At 40.9% G+C, this 27,363-nt stretch overlaps 1 protein-coding gene across 4 annotated transcripts in view; it reads right to left on the bottom strand.

Annotated features, from left to right (window-relative positions):
* The window catches only part of nectin3b (nectin cell adhesion molecule 3b), a 184,237-nt gene that overhangs the window by 44,795 nt on the left and 112,079 nt on the right, over positions 1-27,363 (bottom strand). For 3 of the 4 annotated variants that reach the window (XR_011886601.1, XM_072263517.1, XM_072263518.1), the window contains exons 3-4: positions 19,682-19,981; positions 3,812-3,929 (exon numbers count right to left, since the gene is read on the bottom strand). Coding sequence is in view for 3 of the 4 variants with exons in the window: in XM_072263517.1 (XP_072119618.1) it covers positions 3,812-3,929; positions 19,682-19,981 (418 nt within the window). In the remaining variant the exon portion in view is untranslated. The remainder of the gene's footprint in view (positions 1-3,811; positions 3,930-19,681; positions 19,982-27,363) is intronic. The other variant, XM_072263519.1, reaches the window with a different exon arrangement.

Below are 27,363 nucleotides of genomic sequence, written 5' to 3'. Positions count from 1 at the left end.
AGACGGAATATAATGTGTTGTTCCAGATTTCCAGCATCTGCAGATTTCCTTGTGTCAGCTTATCAAGTACTAGTTCACAGAGCAATCTTTTCCCCGCTGACTCTCCCTGAAATCTATTCGCCCCACATTGTCATCAAACCCTCTGTATTGTAACACCCTACTATATCAGGGGCAATTTCCTTCAACCTGATTTGTCACATTACTCGTCTGATATTTAATACTAGGTCAGTGGAAATTCCTCCACCTAGGTAATAGGAAGAACATTCACAGTTCTAGTTTCCTATATGACAGATGTGCCCCAAACTACAAAACCACTCATCACCGAGATTAACTAGTTGCACTGCTTTACACTGCCGAAGCACATCTGCTGCTAAATCCTTTATCCTGTTTCTTTGTTATCCCAATGGTCTCCCATTTAGCCTCTCATTTTCTTCTTTACACAAACTTGAACTCAACAAAATTCTGTTGTTCACATACTAATTTGCACAAAAGCTAATTCCATCCACTATTTCTGAGTCTGGTAATTTAAGACCATAAAACAGTCCCATACAGGAACAGGCCTTTCGGTCCATAATGACTGTGCTGATCATCATGCTGATTTATAAAAGCCTTTGCTGCACAAATGCACATTTTAGATTTTTTTCTTAAATTTATGTAAACCTTCACCAGAATGTATTTTGAAATTCTTGAACTACTCGAATGCGCCTGGATTTTAATTGCACTATCACTGGAGTGAAGTCATCAGCCGTGGGGTCCAAAGCTCAAATGTTCCATCCCTTAGTCTCTGTCTTATTACCTCTATCACCAATGAAGCCATCAAAAAGCAAGGATTGACCATATGGAATGATAGTTACTTGTTTTCCCATCAACCAATAAAACTTTGCTGAAAGCAGAATCTTGCACTGGAATATTAATTTTTACTGTTGCGTAAATACAATATTTAAAATTTTTCACAGCAGGTGGAAAAATATCCTCACCTCCTCCTGTAACAACTGTGCACAATCTGGGGTGGCTTAACACATTCATGTAAAATAACTTTGAAAAAGCTGATATAAACATATTGGTTTTCAGAGCTTTAACAATGTGGTAATGTAACATCCTCTTCTAACGTGGCAAAGCAAAAGAGAAATGTTCTTGTGAATATGCCAAATCCTTCAGATTTGTGAAAGCACACAATTAAATAAATAGTGGAGTTAACTTCAAGCCCCTCTGAGACTTGCTATGTATGATATCTTGATGTACCTAAAATGTATATATGTTGTTAAATGCACTTACTTTATTACATTACTTACATCACAGTTGAGTAGTATCAAAAGCAACAACTGAAAACATGCAGTTTATCAAGGGGAGTTGCTGGATAGATATAACAACAGTATTTTTATTGCATGAGGAAGTTTAGACCCTTTGAGGTTTATAGAGGATATTGGACAAAACCCAAGTAGGATCAAGGAAGATCCTATCTATATGAGTTACTAAGGAAAATGGGTGATCTTTGCATGGAGGCTGAGGAAATAAGTGGGATACTAAATAAATACATAACCGCATTCACGACGGAGAAGGAAATAAGAGGCTGTCCTCTATTTCAAAACAGTAGTATAAATAAGACTGGAAATACAGGCCAGTGAGCCTCTACATTAGTGGGAGAAGATGGGCAGGATTTATGTTTGCTTGGAAAGGTAGAGAAAGATTAGGAGTCAGTCATCTGGGGATAATCTAATTTGAGAGTTTCTGGGTCCATAGCTGACTTGGACAGAGTCCAAAGGACTTTCACAAGAATTATCCCAGGAATGAAAGGATTAACATACAGGGAGTTAGATATGGCCCTTGTGGCTAAAGGGATCAGGGAGTATGGAAGGAAGGCTGGTACAGGGTTCTGAGTTGGATGATCAGCTATGATCATACTGAATGGCGGTGCAGGCTCGAAGGGCCAAATGGCCTACTCCTGCACCTATTTTCTATGTTTCTATGAATGTTTGATGTCTCTGGGTTTAGAAGAATGAGGACAGGATTTCACTGAAAGATATCAAATATTGAAAGGCCTAGAGAGAGTGGATGTGGAGATGACGTTTCCTATACTAGGGGAGTCTAGGACCAAAGGGTGCAGCTTCAGAATAGAAAGATGTCCCTTTGGAAACAAATGACGAGGAATTTCTTTAGCCAGAAGGGTGGTAAATCTGTGGAATTCATTGCCAAAGACAGCTGTCGAGGCCAGGTCTTTGGGTATATTGAAGCGGAGATTGATAGGATCTTGATTAATCAGGTGGTCAAAGCTTAAAGGAAGAAGGCAGGAGAATGGGGTTGAAAGGGATAATATTTCAGGCAGATAGAATAGCAAAGCAGACCTGATGTGCAAAATGGCCTAATTCTGGTCCTATGTCTTACGGTCTTGGAGATGGGAGACAGTGGGCAGCAGTCGATGAAAGATTTTCAGACAGGAAGTCTGTACCAAGTGCTATATTGCAGTGATCAGTACCCTAGGGCCAGGTACAGCATCATCTGGTTTGAAGCTTTTTATGGCAAATTTGAAGAATTTTATATTTCTAGAATTTCATATAAAAATTCGAAACTAAATTATTATAGACAGACAATGAGAAAGAAGAAAGCCAATTATATTTTGTCATATACTTGAGGATGATAGGAAAGAAACATACTTCCAATATCCTCCCTATCCATACTTAATGAAGAAAGAAAGATTCATAAATTCAGCACAGTGGCATAAACTCATAGTGCCTACTTGCCCCAAGTCTCCAGCAACCATAGAACATTACAGCACAGAAACAGGCTTTTCGGCTCTTTTTGGCAGAGCCGTACCAGTTTTCTGCCTAGTCCCACTAACCTGCACCTGGACCATATCCCTCCATACACCTCTCATCCATGTACCTGTCCAAGTTTTTCTTAAATGTTAAAACCAGGTTCAATTCTGGACACTGGTCCTCTGTATGAAGTTAGTTTGTATGCTCCCTGTGATTCTGTGGATTTGCCCTAGTACTTCAGTTTCCTTCTAGTTTGCTAACACATGCTGGTTTCTAGGTTAACAGGCTATTGTAACTTATCTACAGTGTAGACGAATGTTAGAATTAGGATGGCAGAGTAAACTAATTGGTATCGTACCCAGTTGAACTACTCCAAGAGCCAGTATTGATGAAGCAAATTGCAAGGAACAGGAAAGGTACCTGGAAGAACTTGCTATCATCCCACTTCAGCAACAAATTGCCATTATAATAATATTTTAAACCAGAGAAGTTACATGTGAACTGATTCATTAACTGTCTGGAAGATTCAGAGGCTGTGTTAGTTTATGATTTCAGTAGAATCCAAAGTACTCATTCCCAAATTTATGCAATTTAAAAAAAAATTGTTAGTACAGAAGTGTCTAATGTTGTCACAGCAAAGGCATCTTGGCTGGCAGTTTTCCTATACCATCAGTAACTGTACTTCATTAGCTTTAAAGTTCTGCACACATCATCTTTGATTATTACTACATATTTATTCAGATCTGGCCTTTTTTAATTTATCAGTAAACTTCATATCCTAACTATAGAAATGTGTGTTTTTGTTTCTAATTCATAAATCCAATTTGTTGCCGTTATGAAGCTACAAGCTATCAGGATGTTAACATGGTGACAGAAAGAAAGCATGCTCTTTCATCACAATGAGGAAAACATTAAAAATGCTAAGGCATGAATTCTAACTCACTGATCAAGGTCACCCATAAGTTACAGGCATCTATTAGACATAAATCTCTAGTTACTATTCAGTTACATTTGTACCCAATGTTTCATATTATCATTTGAAAATTAGTCACATATACCTGCTCCATATGTATGCAGAAGGTGATGGGTTTGCATCAGCTTTACATTTAAGTTGCACATTTTTCCTTCCAACAAACCAGTTTCCATCGTACCCCATCATAGTTATTTCAGGAGCATCTGGAACAAATCATAGTATGTTGACTGTTGCAATTAACACGCCTGCATTATTTACTCAACAGTTAAAATTAATGGGCCTTATCTGGATTCATAATTACAATTTCACTCAAATTATAGCAGGAGTTGGCATTTCAGTGTTTCAGAGAACATTGCCATTAAATGTACAGGCAGACACAAGGAATTCTGCAGATGCTGGAAATTCAAGCAACACACAAAGTTGCTGGTGAACGCAGCAGGCCAGGCAGCATCTCTAGGAAGAGGGACAGTCAATGTTTTGGGCCGAGACCCTTCGTCAGGACTCAGGACCCTCCTGACGAAGGGTCTTGGCCCGAAACGTCGACTGTACCTCTTCCTAGAGATGCTGCCTGGCCTGCTGCATTCACCAGCAACTTTGATGTGTGTTGCTTAAATGTACAGGCAGTCCCAGTTTACACAGTGGTTCCACTCCTGAGAACAGTTCACTAGCCAATTGCCCTGCAAGTCAAAAACATCTGTTTTTCAATAGCTACCCTCAATGTAATCACTCTATATACAATAAAATACTTATTTTATCAAATATTCACTTCAATTTGTTTTCCACCAATTACTTCAAATCAATTTCTGCAGATTTTTAAAACATCTGTAAAAAAAACAGACATTTACTCTATCTGGACCCCAAATAATTCTACACACCTTAAATAAATTTCTTGTCAGTCTACTCTATTGTAAAGAAAACTCCAGTTTATATCACCTTTCCTGCTAATATTTACCAAAACTGATGAAGTCCTCATAAATCTCTGAATCTTTACATCTATCTTCAAGGGTAATGCCCAGAATTGTATTCAGCACTCAACAGTGATCCTTGTGTAATTATTTATACTTTTAACTTAACCTTCTCACACCTCTCATATTCTAAGCCGCAGTAAATAAAGAACATTAGATTAACCTGTCCCACAATACTAAAGGATCTTTAAACACATATTCCAAGGTCCTTCTGCCACACACCAGCTGATATCCTCTCATTGCTGTGCAATTCCTTTGCTTTGTTACACCTCCCTCAAACCAATACCTCAACTTCTCAATTTAATTATATTGCTACTTTGCTGTCCAAACTACGAGATCAATATCATTTTGCTATCTAAAGTTTTATTCCTCAGTCAACCATATTGTCATATCTGCAAATTCCTTTATTGTCATTGTTAATACATATTCCAAAAGCAAGAAACCCAAATTCTGGAGGATAGCGTATGCTGTCTCTTTATTTTACTTATCGTGCCTTAGTTACATGAGGATGCTGCCAAAACCTAGGAGCTTGAGTTATAAGGAGAGACTAAATAGGTTAAGACTGTTTTCCTTGATGGATAACCTTACAGAATTTTTTTTTAAATTATGGAAGGCATAGCTAAGATAGGTGGTCATATTCTTTTCTCAGCATAGAGAACTCTAAAACTAGAGGGCATAAGTTAATCGAAGGGTCTTAGCCCGACACATCGACTGTACCTCTTCCTAGAGATGCTGCCTGGCCTGCTGCGTTCACCAGCAACTTTGATGGGCATAATTTAAGATGGGATGAGGCAGTTTTAAACAGACCATTGGAGGCAAGTTTTTCCGCACAGAGGGCAAAGGGTAATATGGAACAAGCTGCCAGAAGATGGATATAGTTACAATATTTCAAGTTCATTGATTACAAGAATTTACAGTCATGTGGTGCAAATGCAGGCAAATTGAAATATCACAGGAAGGCACCTTGCCTGGCAGGGAAGGGCCCGTTTCCACATTGTACAACTCCATGACCATATTTAAGAAGGGCTCTAAGAACAAGCCATTAACATCTATAGTTTGACAAGTCACTGAAGCGGATTCTGAGAGAGAGGATTTCATGGAATAGTCACAGGGATAGTCATGGAAAATCATGACTCACAAATTTGATTTAGTATTTTTCAAGAAGTGACCGACAAGGGCAGGGTAGTAGACATTGTCACATAAACTTTAGCAGGACCTTTGACAAAATCCACAGGACATGCTGATCCAGAAGGTGAGAACACATGGAATCCAGTGTGAACTTGGTAACTGGCTACAAAATTGACTTAGGGTTAGAAGCAAAGAACAATAGTGCATGGTTGCTTTTCATTTTGGAGGTCTATGACCAAGAGTATGCTTTAGGGATTGGTGTCCTGTTGTTTGTCACATATGTATGCTTTATATCAGAATATAGGCAGTGTAATTATCAACTTTGCAGATGATAACTTTGACATGGACAAAGAAGAAGATTGGTTAAGCTTATAACATAATATTTAACCATTGGGAAAGTGTGTAAAGGAATGGCAGATGGAATTTAACTCAAACATTAGGACAGGTACATGGACAAAAAAAGATATGGGCAACTGCAGTCAAACGGGTTTAAAGTAAATTTTATTATCAAAGTACATAAACATCACCATATACAACCCTGAGATTCATTTTCTTGTAGGCATACTCAATAAACCTATAGAATAATAACAATATCAGAATTAATGGAAGACTGTCCAACTAGGGCATTCAACCAGACGACAACAGGACTTGCAAATGCAAAAAAAAAATAAAAAATGATTTATATTTGTACAAGATGATGAGGGGCACTGATTGTGTGGATAGCCAGAGGCTTTTTCCCAGGGCTGAAATGGCTAACATAAGGGGACTTAGTTTTAAGGTGCTTGGAAATAGGTACAGAGAGGATGTCAGAGGTAAGTTTTTCCACACAGAGTGGTGGGTGTGTGGAATGCACTGCCGGCAGCGGTGGTGGAAGTGGATACAACAGGGTCTTTTAAGAGCCTCTTAGGTAGGTACCTGGAGATTAGAAAAATTCAAGATTCAAATTCAAGATTCAAAAAACTTTATTGTCAATCTAAACATACATCAGCTCTGCAGGACAGAATGAAACAGCGTTTCTCAGGGGCAGTGCAATCATAACATAACAAACACAACACTAAATAATAAACATAACAATAAGTAGTAAAACACAACAGCCACATGTCAGTTAAAATCAGTTATAAGTGTCCAGTGCAAGTTAAAAGTGTCCAAAGCAGAGTCAGGTGGAGCAGCTAGTTAGCAGTCTGACTGCCTGTGGGAGGAAGTTGTTTAGTAGCCTTGTGGTTTCAGTTTTGATGCTCTTGTAACATTTGCCTGATGGCAGAAGAACAAACAGTTCATGGAGAGGGTGTGAGGGGTCTTTAATGATGTACCGTGTCTTCTGGAGGCATTGACTCTGAAAGAGGTTTTGGACAGAAGGCAGGGAGACCCCAATAACCTTCTCTGCTCTCCTAACCACCCTCTGAAAGGCTTTTTTTGTTGACAGCACTGCAGCTGGAGTACCAGGTTGTGATGCAAAAGGTCAACACACTCTCAACCACGCCTCTGTAGAATGTAGTTAAGATGTTAGTGGGGTGGGATGCTTGTTTAAGCTTCCTCAGAAAGTGCAATCTCTGCTGGGCCCGTTTCACAATCCCGGTGGTGTTCCTGGACCGGGTGAGATTGTCCGAGATCTGCACCCCAAGGAACTTGATGTTTTCCACTCTCTCCACTGTGGAGCCGCTGATGCTGAGGGGTGTGTGCTCAGGCTGAGACCGTCTGAAATCGACGATCATCAACTTGGTTTTGGTGACATTAAGCATCAAGTTGTTATCCCTGCACCAGCTCTCTAGGTGTTTGACCTCCTCCCTGTACATAGTTTCATCATTTTTGCTGATGAGCCCCACCACTGTGGTATCATCTGCAAATTTAATGATCAGGTTCTCCTTGAATATAGCTGCACAGTCATGTGTTAGCAATATAAACAGCAATGGGCTAAGCACACAGCCTTGTGGGGATCCAGTGCTCAGTGTGATGGGTCAGAGATGTTCCTGCCAACACGGACTGACTGTGGTCTCTCTGTCAAGAAATCCAGAATCCACCAACACATGGCAGTGCTAAGGCCAAGCAGCAACAGTTTCACCACTAGTCTCTGCGGGATGATGGAGGGCTATGTGCTGGGGAAATTCTAGGCAGTCTCTAGAATAGGCTACATGATCAGCACAACATTTTGGGCCAAAGGGCCTGTAGATTTCTATGTTCTATAAATAACAAATATAATAGTACAATAACATAAATACAGTTTTCATGTAGATGTGCTCAATGGTTGGGAGGATTTACCCATGATGGACTGGGCCGTATCCACTTTTGTAGAATTTTCCACAAAATTTAGAAATTACAAGAGGTCCAGTTCCAGGTAACACTAATGCTCAACAAATGTGCCAGTGCTTGATACCAACACTTCTTATAAAGTTAAATCAAACAATATGTGAGACAGCAGGACTTGTTGCAATGTTGGCATTTATTTCAAGGGGAATAGAATATAAAAGCAAGGAGATAATGCTGAGACACTAATAATAAGACACTTGTCAGGCCACACTTGGAGTATTGTCAACAGTTTTCGGCCCCATATCTCAGGAAGGATGTGTTGTCATTGGAGAGAGTCCAGAGGAGATTCACAAGGATGATTCGGGGACTGAAGGAGTTAACATATGAGAAGCGTTTCGCAGCTTTGGGCCAGTACTCTCTGAAATTAGAAGAATGTGGAGAGATATCATTGAAACCTACTGAATGTTGAAAGGATTAGATAAAGTGGATGTCTCCTATGGTGGGGGTATCCAGAATTAGAGGGCATAGCCTCAAATTTGTGGGACAACCTTTTAGAACAGAGGTAAGGAGGAATTCAGAGGGTGGATCTGTGGAATACTCTGCCACAGAATGCAGTGGAGGCAAAGTCCGTGGGTGTACTTAAGGCAGAAGTTGATAGCTTCCTGATCGGTCAGGGATTCAAGGGATATGGTGACAAGGCAGATGGATGGGGTTGAGTGGGATCTGGGATCAGTCATGATGGAATGGTGGAGCAGACTCAATGGGCTGAATATGTCTTATGGTCTTAAGGACTTTGCTTCCAGATGAGCCTTCTATGTACACTTTGACCGTCAAAACATGGAGGAACTATCACAGAGTCCCACATCCTCGAAGAACCTATGATTTCAGTCTCTGAAGCTGAAGTACAAGCTATCTTTAGGAGGGTGAACCCACGAAAAACATCTGGCCTGGACAAGGTACCCAGCCAAATACTAAAGACCTGTGCTGATCAACAAGCTAGTGTGTTCACTGAGATCTTTAACCTCTCGCTTCAGCATGTGTGGTACCCACCTACTTCAAGTAGGCTTCACTTATACCAGTGCCCATGAAGAACGTGGTGGTCTGCCTCAAGTGCTTTGAGAAGTTGGTAATGAAACATATAAACTCCTCCCTGAGAAGCAACCTGGGTGTTGTTATGACACCATTCAGACAGGCTGTTAATCTCCCTCCTAAATGCTAATTTATCACCACCTTTTGATTTGGTGTATCACAGTAGTGTCATCAGCAAACTTGAATATGGCATTGGAGCTATGGATGGTCACACAGTGATAAGTGTAAAGCCAGTAGAGCAGGGGATTAACCTTGTGGTTCACCTGTGCTGATGGAGATCATGGAGGAGATGCTGCCAATCTGAACGGATCAGCACAAGTCTTAGGTACTTGGCCAAAGTTCCTTCTAGGTGTGCACGCACAACATCTTTTGCTACTAGTGCACAAAGGAATTTAAACTGCACACAAAAGGTTGTCACACTCATTGGCATGTCAAGTATATTTCATGATTGTACACAATCACATTTCCTTTTCCGGTTTCTGATGTCAACGGTGCCGACAACGCGGAATTTGTGATGATTTGTCTGCAGATTTTAAAACTGGCTTATTTATACCATCTCAAATTCCAAAGCAGCAAATAGCATGAAGCGCAAAAGAACTGTTAGTTCATTTAAACCGGATGGCTAAATGAAACGTAGAAACAGCTACACCAAAAGCTCACAAGGTAAGAAATGTTAATGTACAATACAGAAAATTGTGTTACTATGTGTATTGTCGCGATGCAAAAGTTGCTGGAGAATTTGCAAGTAGGAAGAAGTGAAGTGATACTTGGAAACTTGACTTTTTAAAGTGTCATTTAGCAAGCAAATCACATATAGACGGTGTGCAAAAGCTGCAATGAGAAAATCCTTCATTACATGCTACAGACCTGCTACGTACATGTTTTGTGAGAGTGCAGATGAATGACAGCGAAACGATCAAACCCAGAGGAGATTAAAGTTCTTATTGACAGTGTTTTGCTAGCTGTTCAAATTAATAACACTATATATAAAATTCAGTATGCACACGTTGTCACCGGGCAAAAAAAACACACAGCACAAGAATTTTGCATACACTGGTCATTACAAATTAGAGGGAACATTATTGGCTAGGTACCCCACCTGGGCTGGATGCTTTCCATGGGTTCACCCTCATGAAGGTTCGCACATCACCAGCAGAGACTGAAATCATAGAGTCATCAGGTCTGTGGAAGTTGTGATGATTCCTCCATGTTTTGAAGGTCAAAGTGAGCATAGAAGGTATGCTTCCAGCTTATCTGGAAGCCAAGCCCTGCTCCCTCCCATGTTGCTTGGTTTAACTTGATAAGAGGTGGTAGTATTCAAGCCCTACCACAAATGTCAAGCATCCTTTAGTTTAGATAGGCATGGATGAGTTGAGCTGAAGAGTTTATGTCTGTGGTCTTCCCGCAATTTAGAAGAAAACTAGAGACTATGAAACAATGTAGAACAAAAGGCTTCGATTGGCTGAAAAGCTTAAAGAAATTAGCATTGGTATAAAAGTAGAGACGTTAATGGGGCCAAAAATCTACACTAACCCCAGAGAAACCAAGTTAATATTTCATGTTTGAGACCCTTCATCAGAACTGAGAAACGTTTTACATTGTGCAGAGGATGAGAACGTGATGGACAGGAAACAGGGATCTCTGATGGGCTGAGTTGATAAATTATCAATGATGCCACCTTGTTTAAGAAAATTAAAAGGTGGTATAAAATGCAGAAGTGCAGGAAATAGCCATGCTAGTGAAGAGAGAAAAATGATCAATATTATAGATGGATGACTTGCAGTAAAACTGCTTTGCTCTGGTTCAGAGAAGGAGGTTCACCTGAAACTGTCCATTATTAAAGGACCTCCAACCCTTTTCTCACTGTTACCATCAGGTAGGTGGTATAGAAGCCTGAAGCCACACACTCAGTGATTAAGGAACAGCTTCTTCCCCTCTGCCATCTGATTCCTAAATGGATATTGAACCCTCGGACTCTACCTCAATTTTTAAAATATAATTTATTTGTTTTTTGCATGATTTTTAATCTATTCAATATATGTATACTGTAATTGATTTATTTATTATATTTTTTCTTCTATATTATGTATTGCAACTTTCTGCTACTGCTAAGTTAACAAATTTCATGACACATGCCGGTGATAACAAACTTGATTCTGATCCTGAACTGTTAAATTTGTTATCTATTCCAGAATGCTGCAAATATACCCAAGAGGCAGAGGAGGTGTTATTTCCCATATTAAGAGTGTAGAAGACCACAAAAAAAATAGCTCAGATTGGGAACAGAAAACAATTAACTGATGTCTTCCATAAAACAGTTGCCCAATGCGTCCAATGTAGAAGAGTACATATTTTGAGGACCACATTTATAGCATCATGCTAGGTTAGAAGTGTAAATGAATTGTTACTTCACCTAGAAGGAATGTTTGGGTCTCCAGATAATGGGAAGTGAACAGGTGAAAGGACAACCATTGCAAGCCCTGCATGTGAAATGTATTTCAACATTTTAAATGGGTGCCATTTCATTTAAGATGATGCCAAACACAGCATATCATTGTTTTATAAGGCATTCCTGTAAATTGGAAGACAGCAAGTAGAAGTCCAATATGGCAAAACAAAGGAGAATGAAATATGGTAACTCTATCATAGTTAGCCCAAATTTAATAGCAGATAAAAAAAAATGGTGCAATGTATTAAGAGGTACTTAGAAGGGTATTTAGATAACAATAGCAGGATTAGGCAGATTTAACATGGTTCTATGAAAGTAAAATAATGTTTGATAGATCTGTTAAATGTTATTTTGAGACTGTAACTAGAAAAATTAGTGAGGGCCAAACAATGGATTCAGTATAGTTGGACCTTCAGTACGGCCCTTCAATAAGACGTCACATAGTAAGTCACACAACATATGGGTTTGAAGATAATTAGGAGTAGACTGCTTATTGGAAAACTAAAATTGTGAAGGCTGTGACTTGAGATACCCCAAGGAACACAGCCATCTGTTAACAACCAATATGAATGATTTGGATGAGATGATGAGGTGTAATATATCTAAGTTTAAAAACAAGTGGAAGAGAGTTGGGGGAGGATGCAGAAGCACCCAAGATATGGACAAAAACAAGACAGGTAGAATATAATGAAGAAAATATGAAAGGTGAATTTGGCCTGAAATGCCAGAAGGGTACATCATCTCTTTTCAATCTCTCATCATTACAAAATACAGTTTATTTTGTACCAAGAAAGCATATATTTATAATTCGAAAAGAGCCCAGCAAATTTCGAAACATAAGACATTTTGCAGATGCTGGAAGTTTGCAAAGGCTGCATCTAGAGTACTGTGTGCAGTTCTGATCTTACTTGAGGAAGGATAAACTAGCTTTGAAGGTGGCACAGGGGAGATTCACCAGGTTGATTCCAGAGATGAGGGGGGTTAGGCTATGAGGAAAAATTGAGTTGCCTGGGACTTCAGAGGAATGAAAAGAGATCTTATAGAAACATATAAAATTATGAAAGGAAATTATGAATATTTAAGAAAATTACACATAAGATAAAGGCAGGAAAGTTGTTTCCACTGGTAAGAACTAGGTGAGACTAGAACTAGGGGACATACGTCAAGATTCAGGGGAGTAAATTTAAGACAGATGAGGAGCAACTGATTTTCCCAAAGAGTGGTGAATCTGTGGAATTCTCTGCCCAATGAAGCAGTGAAAGCGATCTTAGTAAATATATTTAGGACAAGGTTGAATAGATATTTGAATAGTAGAGGATTAAGGATTATGCGGAAAAGCCAGGACAAGTCTATGATCAGATCAGACATGATCATACTGATGGCTGTAGGTATTTCATTTAGCAGCTCTGTTCTGCTTTCAGCCTGTTTGGGTTATCGTTGAAGATAAAGGGTGATGTGGAATGTGTGCCATTCAATTAGCGGGAGGTTTTCTTGGTGAGGGACAATAAGGTTGGTCTTGGGCTTTTGTTTGGCAGGAGATGGAGAGAGAAGATGCTGGGGAGAACCGGTTGTAGCATACAATCCGGTGGGAGACCCTTTTGTTTGAGATGGATTGAGAGCAATGTTTGGAAGGTGGTGTGGGCGTTCACGCTGACTGAGGGCCCAGCAGGTGAGTGACAGAGAAGTTCAAGATGAGCTCCAACTTGTGCACATTTGACTGTTTAATTAGAATGGGCCTATTTCTTTTTGTATCCTTTACTAACCCTTTAGTTAAGATTTATAAATATAATTCCTTTAATCGTATGCAGTGTACTGTCTGTTATTTTGTGGCACTGATTTGTAACTTACACACCATCCACACAAACCGGGATTTGGGGTGGGATGAGCAGTCTCAATCTCATGAGTTTGGCGGGACGCGAGAGTGTCTTCCATAGACTTACGCAACCAAGGAAACGAGGGTGTTTCATTATGAATTATAAAATCTCATAATCATGCCTTTCGGAATCCATAAGGTATATATTAAGAATATATTAAGAACAATCACAAGTCTAAACTATAGACACATTGAATATATTACACATGATATGCTCTTTACAAAGATAAAGGCATTTGTTGAAACAAATTAACAAAAATGGGCAAGAAAATGGGAGATTAAGGAAATGCATCACATTAATAGAATGAAGTCCACTTTCATATTAATGCTGACAATATTTTACTAACTGACCAGCTTGCAAGCAACATATACAAAGCTGGAGGAACTCAGTAAGCTGGACAGCATCTATGGAGAGAAATAGATAGTTAGCATTTAACTGGACTAAAATCAGGTAAAAAAAAAAAAAAAATGCAAATTAGGTTTTGTTTCCAATTCATGTCTATTTCCTCCATTCAAAATCTTCCGATCCTATGTCACATCTTTCTAATGACTTGATGCCATTCTTTACCAGCAGAGCCATCTCACCCCACCCGCCCGCTACCTTCCAATATAACGTGTAACCTTGGATATTTGGCTCCCAACTACAACCAATCTTCAGATATGATCCAGTGATAGCCACAACATCATACCAAACAATCTGTAATAGAGCAACAAGATCATCCACTTTGTTTCTTGTACTCCATGCATTTAGATATAGCACTTTTGAGTCCCTACTTGCTACCCTTTCTAATTCTACATCCCCTAATGCATTGATATTCACCCTGTTGGCTGCAATTAAGTCCTATCATCTGCCTGCCTTTCCTGACAGTCTGACTGCATGGTATCTTTGCTTTTTTCCATCCGTCCTATCATGAGGCCCTTCACTCTGGTTCCCATCTTTGTCAAATTAGTTCAAACCCACCCCAACAGCTCTAACAAACCTGCTCATGAGAATATGGGTTCCCTTCGGGTTCAGGTGCAACCCGTCACTTTTCAGCAGGTCATACCTCCCCCAGGAGAGATCTTAATGATCCAAGAACCTGAAACCCTGCCCCCTGCACCAGTTTCTCAGCCACGTATTAATTTGTCAAATCATCCTGTTTCTACCCTCACTTGCACGTGGCATAGTCAGCAATCCAGAAATTACTACCCAGGAGGTTCTGCTTCTCAGCTTTCTACCTAGCTCTCTGAATTCTCTTTTCAGGTCCTCTTTGCTTTTCCTTCCTATGTCATTGTATCAATATGTACCAAGATACCTGGCTGCTCTCTCTCTCTTTCCAAAATGTTGTGGACATGATCCAAGGTGTCCCTGACCCTTGCACCTGGGAGGAAACATAACATCCGGGTGTCCCACTCATGTCCACAGAATCTCCTGTCTGTTGAGTCCCTTATCACTATCGTTCCCCTCTTCTCCCTCTTTCCCTTCTGCACCATGGACCTATGTTCAATGTCAGTAACCTGGTCTCCATGGCATTCCCCTGGGAGGTCATCCCCCACAGCAGTATAACTATTTTTGAGGGGAATGGCCACAGGGGTGTTCTGTGCTAACTGTGACAAACTCAATCTGCCTAAAAACACCCAAACAACTGTACTACTTCTCGTCAATATTGAGTACACCATTTAAACAATCACAGTCTAGGTTCAAAAAAATATGTGAATCTCTGGCGTAAAGCCTTCTAGAAAAGCCATTTGGAGTCAGGTGTCTCAATCAATGAGATGAGATTGGAGGTGTGGGTTGTAGAGGTGTCCTGCCCTATAAAAAGGACGCACAAAGTCTTACTGACAGAGCCTGCTCTTCTCAAAAAAAGTCTGTTCATGTGCACCATGCCTAGATCAAAACAACTTTCAGAGTACCTTAGAAGAATTGTAGAGAGTTGCAAACAACCAAAGCCCAATCTGCTGCTAACTGCCAGGTCCTGGGAGATGAGGGTCGATGTGGGAAGGAGGTTGCAGTTCCCGGATGTGGTGCACACAACCCTGCGCCCAAACATTGTACTGTGGTCAACCGAAGACAAGAAAATAATTCTAGTTGAGCTGACTGTGCAGTGGGAAGAGGGGTGGGAAGAGGGATGGGAAGAGGCCCACGAGAGAAAGGCCTTGAAGTACCAGCCCTTAGTGCAGGAGTGTAAAGACAAGGGAAGGCAGGCATGGTTGTTCCCTGTGGAGACTGGCTGCAGAGGTTTCCCAGCCAAATTAGCATGGCGGTTGTTGTCAGATCTGGGCCTGGACGAAAGAAGCTAAACAACAAGCAGCTCGTAGGATGAGGGAAGAGGCAGAACAAGCCTCTTGTTGGATTTGGAGTAGGCGAGAGGAGGAGAGCTGGAAGCCAGGAGCAGATGGGCAGTGATTTGGCCACCACTGCCAGCCCACCAACTGGAGAGTGTCATGGTTAAGGGTCGAACACTCTGTGAAGGTTGGGAACCACCTGATGACATCTGCTCCTGGCTGAAGGCTATGGTTACCCTATAAGGTAACTGGAGAAAGCACCCTAACAGGTGTATGTAACAAGTAACTAAAGACCTGAGTGTTCATCAGTCTACAGTGAGAGAAATTGTCTACAAATGGAGGAAACTCAGTACTGTTGCTACTCTCCCTATGAATGGACATCCTGCAAAGGTCACACCAAGAGCATAACGTGCAAGGCTGAAGGAAGTGAAAAAGAAACCAAGGGTAACAGCAACAAACACATAGAAACCTCTGGAACTTGCTAAAGTCTCTTTTCATGTGTCCACTATCAGAAAAATACCGAAGAATGGTGTTCATGGTAGGGCACCATGGAGGAAACCACTGCTCTCCAAGAAAAAGACAACTTTGCTGCATGTCTCAAGTTTGCAAAAGACCATGTGGATGTTCCACAATGCTTCTGGGACAATGTTCTGTGGACAGATGAGATAAATGTTGAACATTTTGGCAGAAATCTATATTACTGTGTTTGGAGAAAAAAGGACACTGCACATCAACACCAAAACTCATCCCAACTGTGAAGCATGGTGGAAGGAACATCATGCTTTGGGGCAGCTTTGCTGCCTCAGTGCCTGGACAGCTTGCAATGGATGAGGGAACAATGAATTCAAGACATTTTACAGGAGAACGTCAAGGCAGCAGTCCCTCACCTGAAGCTTATTAGAAGTTGGATGATGCAACAAGATAATGATCCGAAACACAAGAGAAAATCAACAACAGAATGGTTCATAAAAAAAGAAAATTTGCGTTTTGGAATGGCCAAGTAATAGTCCAGAGCTTAACCCAATTGAGGTGCTGTGGCATGACCTGAAAAGGGCTGTTCATACAAGGTATCCTAGAAATATTGATGAACTGAAACAATTTTGTATGGAGGAGGGGTCTAAAATTCCTCCTCACCATTGTGCAAGTCAGATCAGCAGCTACAGGAAACATCTGGTGGAGATTATTGCTGCTAAAAGGGGTTCTACCAGTTATTAAATACAAGGAGTCACATACTTTTTCCTCGCCTGGACTGTGAATGATTAAACAATGTGTTCAATAAAGACATAAAAAGTACAATTGTTATGTGTGTTATTAGTTCAGACCAACTGCGTTTGTCAATTATTGCGACTTTGATGAAGATACTTTATACTTTATTGTCACCAAACAATTGGTACTAGAATGTACAATCATCACAGCAATATTTGATTCTGCACTTCACACTCCCTGGATTACAAATATTAAATATTAAAAATAGTTAAAATGAGTAAATATTAAAAAATTTAAATTATACATCATAAATAGAAAATAGAAAAATGGGAAGTAAGGTAGTGCAAAAAAACCGAGAGGCAGGTCTGGATATTTGGAGGGTACGGCCCAGATCCGGGTCAGGATCCGTTCACCAGTCTTATCACAGTTGGAAAGAAGCTCTTCCCAAATCTGGCCGTACAAGTCTTCAAGCTCCTGAACCTTCTCCCGGAGGGAAGAGGGATGAAAAGTCTGTTGGCTGGGTGGGTTGTGTCCTTGATTATCCTGGCAGCGCTGTTCCAACAGCGTATGGTGTAAAGTGAGTCCATGGACGGGAGACTGGTTTGTGTGACGTGCTGCGCTGTGTTCACGATCTTCTGCAGCTTCTTTCGGTCTTGGACAGGACAACTTCCATACCAGGTTGTGATGCACCCTAGAAGAATGCTTTCTACGGTGCATCTATAAAAATTAGTGAGGGTTTTAGGGGACAGGCCAAATTTCTTTAGTTTTCTCACGAAGAAAAGGCGCTGGTGGGCCTTCTTGGCAGTGGACTCTGCTTGGTTGGACCAGGTCAGGTCATTTGTGATATTGACCCCGAGGAACTTACAGCTTTTGACCTGTTCCACTTGCGCACCACCGATGTAAATTGGGTCCTGCGGTCCGCTACCCCTGCTGAAGACAACAACCAATTCCTTCGTCTTGCTGATGTTGAGGGATAGGTTATTGTCTTCGCACCATGCCACCAGGTTCTTAATTTCCTCTCTGTACTCAAACTCATCATTACCCGAGATACGGCCTACAATTGTTGTGTTATCAGCAAACTTATATATTGAGTTTGATGGAAACTTGGCTGCACAATCATGATCACCCATTTATGAATAACTATCGCAGAAAACCAGGTAATTGCAAACGGTTCACAAACTTTTTCTTGCAACTGTATGTAAATACACATTGCTGAGCAGTGTAAACTTTACTCTGACTAGCTGTGTTGTACTAAAGCAGCTTACAAATTTATCTGACTTTCATGTTGACGGAAAGATTGTTCTACAGACCTCACCCTGAGCCGATAGGCTGGTCCTGGACTTATTTCATAATTTACATATTACTATTTAACTATTTATTACTATTTTCTATTACTATTCTATTACTATTTATTATTTGAATGACAATTACTATTTACTATTTACTAATAGTAATATTACTATTTATTATTTATGGTGCAACTGTAACGAAAATCAATTTCCTCCGGGATCAATAAAGTATGACTATGACTATGACATTCAAAACTGTCCTTTCCATGATCCACCATTTGCATATGGACCAGATAATTACATCAAGGCAATAACAAAACTGGACATACTCAACATGTCAAGGCAGACAGGGAAACAGTTAATATTTCAGGCAGATGACCTTTGAAAGTTAGAGAACATGGATGCTTTAGGTTGTACAAAAGAAAGTAATGTAGAAAGCAAAAGGGAAAGCCTATGGGAGGGTAGAAAACCAAGAGAAACAGAATGCCACAGAAGGTGCTGGCACTGGCTGTGACAGTGGTGAAGGTTGTTAAATGCAGTTGACTTGTTGAAAGAGATGTAAATAAAGGAAGACAAAGGGAGAGATGCAGAACATAGCATTTGTGGAAACTGGAATAAAAGAGTATGTTTGAGGCTCAATTAATTCAAAATTTTTGGTCTATAATTCATAATCCTGCCATGTTACCAAGATGACCTCATTCAAATGCACTGGGAAGAGTACAGCAGACAGCCTTTTTGTTCTATAACATTCTATGATATATGTGTGTGTGTACACTTACTTGCCTTGCAACATGGTCCATATCTAAAAATTGTAATTGATCTTGCCTCCACTGTGCCATTGCCTTCGAGGATTCTACTGCCAGATGATTCAGCTTGGTAACAAGATTATTCTCTAACCATGCTCCTCTTCAACTTTATTTGCTATTTCTTTTCTGCTTATTGTTAGCCCTACCCCTCATTTTTCTTTGCTGCTGAAAAAAGCAAGCTGGAAAATATCAGTCCCTCAAAAACCAATATAAAATTCTACTATTTAAGTTTAATACATTTTCCCATACATTTAAAATAAACCTACTTACAGCAATCACGAGGAAATCTGCAGATGCCGGAATTTCGAGCAACGCACATAAAAGTTGCTGGTGAACGCAGCAGGCCAGGCAGCATCTCTAGGAAGAGGTACTGTCGACATTTCGTCAGGACTAACTGAAAGAAGAGCTAGTAAGAGATCTTACTAGCTCTTCTTTCAGTTAGTCCTGACAAAGGGTCTCGGCCCGAAACGTCGACTGTACCTCTTCCTAGAGATGCTGCCTGGCCTGCTGAGTTCACCAGCAACTTTTATGTGTGCTACTTACAGCAATCATGTGTAAACAGTAATATTATTTCTTAAATCAAATTTACAGTTTAGATTCATAGAGCTTTAAATATACAATTTAGAAATCCAAGTACTTACACTGTACATCCAAGGCATATGGCACCCGAACAGTGGTATTCAATGGCGGATGGCTCACTATGCAGGTAATTGGTCTCTTCCTCACAAATCGGGATGGAATGATCTTGAACTGATTGATAACAGTGACAGTTTCATTTGGAGCAGAAATTTTTGTCAGCTCCTGTTCTCCAATAAGATCACTTTCCCAGGAAACAATTGCTTCAGGTTTTCCATTAGCTGCTGTGCATACTGCTGCAACTGTCGCATTGGCGCCATCTACAAGTGGTTCAGGGCCAGCCCCCACAGTTATTGTGGGTTCCACTACAAAATTAATAAATCAGTCTGTAGAATAGGGCAATTTGTTACAACATTGTTCTACCTACATTTACAGATACATTGCACAATTACGCAAATTGATAGCAGTTATACCTATTGAGTAGACATTTTAACCATCGAGTCTTACTTCAGTGGTAGACAAATTTTTGAAGATCTTAGTGAAAGGATTTACGAGCATTTGGAGAGCATAGTCTGATTAGGGCCATTCCCCTCAATAATAAATATACCATTTTTGAGACTGTTGGGATGGGCTGGGTGGGGGGAGAGAAATAACGTATCAGCGGAAAGCAACTGAAAGCAGATCTCTGGCATCCAGTCTGTCTCTGTGGCTCAGAAGAAAAGGGGGGAGAAAAGGGGGGAGAAAAGGAGTGCCGAAGTGATAGAGGATTCCAAAAACAGAGGCGCAGAAAGCAGATTCTGTAGTTGTAAAAGAGACACCCGGATGGTATATTGCTTCCCACGTGCCAGGATCAGGGATGTCTCAGATTGGGTCCACTGCATTGGGAGGGTTAACAGCTGGAAGTCGAGGAACATATTGGTACTAATAGCAAAGCTAGGAAAAGGGAGGAGGTCCTGAAGAAAGAGTATAAGGAATTAGGCAGAAAGTTCAAAAGCAGGACCTCCAGGGTAGCAATGTCTGTGTCATGTGGCAATGAGGGTAAGAGTAGGATGATTTGGCAGATGAATGTGTGACTGAGGAATTGATGCAGGGGGCAGCATTTCAGATTTCTGGATCATTGGGATTTCTTCTGGGGAAGTTATAACCTGTACAAAAAGGACATATTACCTCTGAATCAGAAAGGGGCCAATCTTCTTGTGGGCAGATTTGCTAGAGCTGTTGGGGAGGATCCAAACTAATTTGACAGGAGCATAGGAACAAGATTGAAAGGACTGAGGATGGGGCAGTTGGTGTACAACTATAATACAGTATGCAGTGAGACTGTGAGGAACAACAGGCAGATGATGGGGCAAAATTGCAGTCAATGGGATGAGATAAAAGTGTCACAGGAGGGCAACTTCAAAAAGGGTAATGGATACAGGACTGAAGGTGTTAAATTTGAATGCATGCAGTAAACAGAATAGGGGAGATGACCTTATAGCGCAGTTAGAAATTGGCAGGTATGTTGTTGTGGGCATCTCTAAGTTGTGGCTGAAAGAAGTTCATAGTTGAGAACTTAACATCCAAGGATATCGGATGGACAGGCAGGTAGGCAGAGAGAGTGGGTGGCTCTGTTGGTAAAAAATGCAATCAAATTTTTAGAAAGAGGTGACTTAAGATCCGAAGATGTAGAATCCTTGTGGGTAGAGTTAAGAAACTGCAACGGTAAAAAGACCTTGATGAGAGTTATATGCAGGCCTCCAAACATTAGTCAGGATGTGGACTGCAAATTACAATGGAAATAGAAAAGGCCTGTAAAAAGGGAAATGTTGTGATAATCATGGAGATTCCAGTATGCAGATAAATTAGGAAAATCAGGTTGATGCTGGACCACAAGAAAGGGAAACTGTAGAATGCCCATGAGACGGCTTTTTAGAGTAGTTTGTACTTGCGCCCACTAGGGGAATGGCAATTCTAAATTGGTGTTATGTAATGATCCAGATTTGATTAGGGAGCTAAAGGTAAAGGAACCCTTGGGAAGAGGTGATCCTAATTTACCCCACAGTTTAAGAAGGAGAAGCTAATAATCCAATGTATCAGCGTTAACAGTGGAGTAAAGAGAATTACAGAGGCATGAGTGAGGAGCTGGCTTAAGTTGATTGGAAGGGGACTCGATGGCAAAACAGCAATAGCTGGAATTTCTGGGGAAGTTCTGGAGGTGCAGGAAAGATACATCCCAAAAGATGAAGTAGTATCCTAAAGGGAGCATGAGGCAACCTTGGCTGACAAGGGAAGTCAAAGACAGCATAAAAGCTAAAAAGAGGAGATACAAATTCACAAAAATTAGTGGGAAGGTAGAGGATTGGGAAGCTTTTAAAAATAACAGAAGGCCACTAAAAATATAGATACTTCATTGATCCCAAAGGAAATTACAGTGTCACAGTAGCGTTACAAGTGCACAGACATACACGTTAGAAAAGAAGTAGAGAGAATAAAAAATAAGTTACCACAAACAGTCGAACAGGAGGGAAGTCATCACTTCCCTGGTTATAGGTTGACTCATTATAGAGCCTAAAGGCTGCCTTCAAGAATGACCTCATATAGCACTTTTTACAGCAGCGCAGTTGTCTTAGGTTATTTCTAAAAGTGCTCCTCTGTTCATGCAGAGCGTGAGAAACATTGTCTAGAATTGTCAGGATTTTCCGTAGGGTCCTTTGTTCTACCACAGCCTCCAGTGTGTCCAGTTTGACTCCTATAACAGAGCCAGCCTTTCTAATCAGTTTATTGAGCCTGTTGGCATCACCCCTGTTAATGCCATTACATCAGCACACCACCGCATAGAAGACTGTAACGGTGACAACAGACTGGTAGAACATGTGAAGATGAGGCCTGCATATGCCAAAGGATCTCAGTCTCCCCAAGAAGTAGATGTGACTCTAGCCCTTCTTGTACACAGCCTCTGTATTGGTTCTCCACTCAAATCTGTCATCCAGGTGCACCCACAAGTACTTGCAGGTCATCACCACATCCACGTCCTCACCATCAATAGAAGCAGGGAGCAATGCAGGTTCAGTCTTCCTAAAATCTATCACCATCTCCTTTGTCTTACTGATGTTCAGCTGCAAATTGACACAGCTTGAACCATTTGACAAAGTCTTCCACCAGGTCCCTGTATTCATCCTCCTGCCCTCCCTTCATGCACCCAACTATCGCTGAGTCATCAGAGAATTTCCGCAGATGAAACGACTCAGTGTTGTATCTAAAGTCCGAGGTACACAGGGTAAACGAGAAGGGAACCAACACAGTCCTCTCTGGGGCCATAAAGATAAAAAATGAAATATAAAAGGTATGCTAGCCAAAAATATAAAAGATACAAAAAGAATTTTCAGACATACTGGGGAGGCTTTAAACTAGATTTACAGGGGGATGGGAACCAGAGTGCCAGAGCTGACAGTGTGGCTGGGGTGAAAATAAATGATGTCAAAAGTTCAAGCAAAGCCACAAATACAAAGGTTGTGGGTGGTGGTAAAAATCTTCTGAGGTGTATATATTTCAATGCAGGAGTATTGTGGGGAAGGCGGCCGAGTTGAGGGCGTGGATTGACACGTGGAATTATGACGTTATAGCAATTAGTGAAACTTGGCTACAGGAGGGGCAGGACTGGCAGCTTAATATTCCAGGGTTCTGATGTTTCAGATGTGATCGAGGCAGAGGAATGAAAGGTGGGGGAGTAGCATTGCTTGTTAGGGAAAATATTACAGCAGTGCTCAGGCAGGACAGATTAGAGGGCTTGTCTACTGAGTCCTTATGGGTGGAGCTGAGAAACAGGAAAAGTATGGCCACATTAGTGGGATTGTATTACAGACCACCCAATAGTCAACGAGACTTGGAAGAGCAAATCTGCAGAGAGACAGCAGACAACTGCAGGAAACATAAAGTTGTGGTGGTAGGGGATTTTAATTTTCCATACATTGATTGGGACTCCCATACTGTTAGGGGTCTAGATGGTTTAGAGTTTGTAAAATGTGTTCAGGAAAGTTTTCTAAATCAGTATATAGAGGGACCAACTAGAGGGGATGCAATATTGGATCTCCTGTTAGGAAACAAGTTAGGACAAGTGACGGAAGTCTGTGTAGGGGAGCACTTTGGTTCCAGTGATCATAACACCATTAGTTTCTTCAACTTGATCATGGACAAGGATAGATCTGGTCCTAGGGTTGAGGTTCTGAACTGGAAGAAGGCCGAATTTGAAGAAATGAGAAAGGATCTAAAAAGCGTGGATTGGGATAGGTTGTTCTCTGGCAAGGATGTGATCAGTAAGTGGGAAGCCTTCAAAGGAGAAATTTTGAGAGTGCAGAGCTTGTATGTTCCTGTCAGGATTAAAGGCAAAGTGATTAGGAATAAGGAAGCTTGGTTCTCAAGGGATATTGCAACTCTGATAAAGAAGAAGAGAGAGTAGTATGACATGTATAGAAAACGGAGCAAATAAGGTGCTTGAGGAGTATAAAGAGTGCAAGAAAATACTTAAGAAAGAAATCAGGCGGGCTAAAAGAAGATATGAGGTTGCCTTGGCAGTCAAAGTGAAGGATAATCCAAAGAGCTTTTACAGATATATTAAGAGTTAAAGGATTGTAGGGGATAAAATTGGTCCTTTTGAAAATCAGAGTGGTTGGCTCCGTGCAGAACCAAAAGAAACGGGGGGAGATCTTAAATAGGTTTTTTGCATCTGTATTTACTAAGGAAACTGGCATGAAGTCTATGGAATTAAGGGAAACAAGTAGCGAGATCATGGAAACTGTACAGACTGAAAAGGAGGAGGTGCTTGCTATCTTGAGGCAAATTAAAATGGATAAATCCCCAGGACCTGACAGGGTATTCCCTCAGACTTTGAAGGAGACTAGTGTTGAAATTGCAGGGGCCCTGGCAGATATATTTAAAATGTTGGTGTCTACGGGTGAGGTGCCGGAGGATTGGAGAGTGGCTCATGTTGTTCCATTGTTTAAAAAAAGGATCGAAAAGTAATCCGGGAAATTATAGGCCGGTAAATTTGACGTCAGCAGTGGGTAACTTATTGGAGGGAGTACTAAGAGACAGAATCTACAAGCATTTGGATAGACAGGGACTTATTAGGGAGAGTCAACATGGCTTTGTGTGTGGTAGGTCATGTTTGACCAATCTATTGGAGTTTTTCGAGGAGGTTACCAGGAAAGTGGATGAAGGGAAGGCAGTAGATGTTGTCTACATGGACTTCAGTAAGGCAAGGTCCCGCATGGGAGGTTAGTTAGGAAAATTCAGTCGCTAGGTATACATGGAGATATCAATGATCTGGATGATAATGTGGTAAATTGGATCAACAAATTTGCTGATGATACAAAGATTGGAGGTGTAGTGGACAGTGAGGAAGGTTTTCAGAGCCTGCAGAGGGACTTGGACCAGCTGGAAAAATGGGCTGAAAAATGGCAGGTGAAGTTTAATACAGACAAATGTGAGGTATTGCACTTTGGAAGGACAAACCAAGGTAGAACATACAGGGTAAATGGTAAGGCACTGAGGAATGCAGTAGAACAGAGGGATCTGGGAATACAGATATAAAATTCCCTAAAAGTGGCGTCACAGGTAGATAGGGTTGTAAAGAGAGCTTTTGGTATTTTGGCCTTCATTAATCAAAGTATTGAGTATAAGAGCTGGAATGTTATGATGAGGTTGTATAAGGCATTGGTGAGGCCGAATCTGGAGTATTGTGTTCAGTTTTGGTCACCAAATTACAGGAAGGATATTAATAAGGTTGAAAGAGTGCAGAGAAGGTTTACAAGGATGTTGCCGGGACTTGAGAAACTCAGTTACAGAGAAAGTTTGAATAGGTTAGGACTTTATTGCCTGGAGCGTAGAAGGATGAGGGGAGATTTGGTAGAGGTATATAAAATTATGATGGGTATAGATAGAGTGAATGCAAGCAGGCTTTTTCCACTGAGGCAAGGGAAGAAAAAAACCAGAGGACATGGGTTAAGGGTGAGGGGGGAAAAGTTTAAAGGGAACATTGGGGGGGGGGGCTTCTTCCCACAGAGAGTGGTGGGAGTATGGAATGAGCTGCCAGACGAGGTGGTAAATGTGGGTTCTTTTTCAACATTTAAGAATAAATTAGACAGATACATGAATGGGAATTGTATGGAGGGATATGGTCCGTGTGCAGGTCAGTGGAACCAGGCAGAAAATAGTTTGGCATAGCCAAGAAGGGCCAAAAGGCCTGTTTCTGTGCTGTAGTTTTTTCTATGGTTTCTATACTGTATAAAGAGGAAAAGAGAGATGAGTGTGGATATCAGACTGCTGGCAAAATGATGCTGGATAGGTAGCAATAGAGGACAAAGAAATGGTAAATGAGCTGAACAAGCATTTTGCTTCAGTCTTCACTGTGGAAGACACGAACACAATACCAGAAATTCGAGGATGTCAGGTGGCAGAAGTAAGTGCTGTTGCTATTACTAAGGAGAAGGTGCTTGGGAACCTGAAAAGTCTAAAGGCAGGCAAATCACCTGGACCAGATGGACTAAACCCCGTAGAGTTCTGAAAGAGTAGCTGAAGAGACTGCAGTGGTATAAGCAATGATCTTAAAAGAATTACTAAGATTCTGGAATGGTTCCTGAGGACTGGAATATTGCAAATAGCACTCCATTCTTTAAAAAGCAAACAAGGCAGAAGAAAGGAAATAATAGGCCAGTCAGCCTGGCTTCAGTGGCTGGAAAGATGTTGGATTCTATTATTAAAGATGAAGTTTCAAACTACTTGGAGAAGCATGATAAAATAGGCCAAAGTCAGCATGGTTTTCTGAAGGAGAAATTTTGTCTGCCAGATCTGTTGGAATTCTTTTAAGGAAATAACAAGTAAGATAGACAAAGTGGAGTCAGTGGATGTACCTTATTTGGATTTTCAGAATGCCTTTGACAAGGTGCTGCACATGAGGCTGCTTAACCAGATAACATCCCATTTTATTACAGGAAAGGTACAATGGCATGGATAGAAGATCGGCTGACTGGCAGGAGGCAAAGAGTAGGTATCAAGGGGCCTTTACTGATCAGCTGCTGATGACCAGTGGTGTGCCATGGTGATGACTTTATGGCAAAGTTTGTAGACGATACAAAGTTAGGTGGAGGGGCAGGTAGTGTTAAAGAAGCAAAGTGCCTGCAGGACATGGATTGGGGGAATGGGGAATGAGGAAAGAGGTGGCAGATATAATATGGTGTAGTTAAGTACAAGATCATGCACTTTGGAAGAAAGAATAAAGATGTGGACTATTTTCTAAATGGGGAGAAAATTCAAAAATCGGAGTGCAAAGGAATTTGAGAGTCCACGTGCAGGATTCTCTAAATGTTAACTTGTAGGTTGAGTCAGTGGTAAGGAAGGCAAATACAATGTTAGCATTCATTTCAAGAGGATTAGAATTAAAACTAAACTGGACGACTAAATATTCCTGGATTTTGTTGCTTCAGGTGTGATAGAATCGGAGGGGCAAGAGGGGGAGCTGTTGCATTGCTTGTCAGAGAAAATATAACAGCAGTGCTTTGGCAGGATAGATTAGAGGACTCGTCTAGGGAGGCTATTTGGGTGGAATTGAGGAATGGAAAAGGTGTAGTGACGCTTACAGGGGTGTATTATAGACCACCTAATGGGGAGTGAGAATTGGAGGAGCAAATTTGTAAGGAGATAGCAGATATTTGTAGTAAGCACAAGGTTGTGATTGTGGGAGATTTTAGTTTTCCACACATAGATTGGG

This window comes from Mobula birostris, chromosome 7 (assembly GCF_030028105.1).
Source record: "Mobula birostris isolate sMobBir1 chromosome 7, sMobBir1.hap1, whole genome shotgun sequence".
NCBI lineage: Eukaryota > Metazoa > Chordata > Chondrichthyes > Myliobatiformes > Myliobatidae > Mobula > Mobula birostris.
The sequence above is the reverse complement of the archived record's forward strand: the minus strand, read 5'-3'. Positions and strand labels throughout refer to the sequence as shown.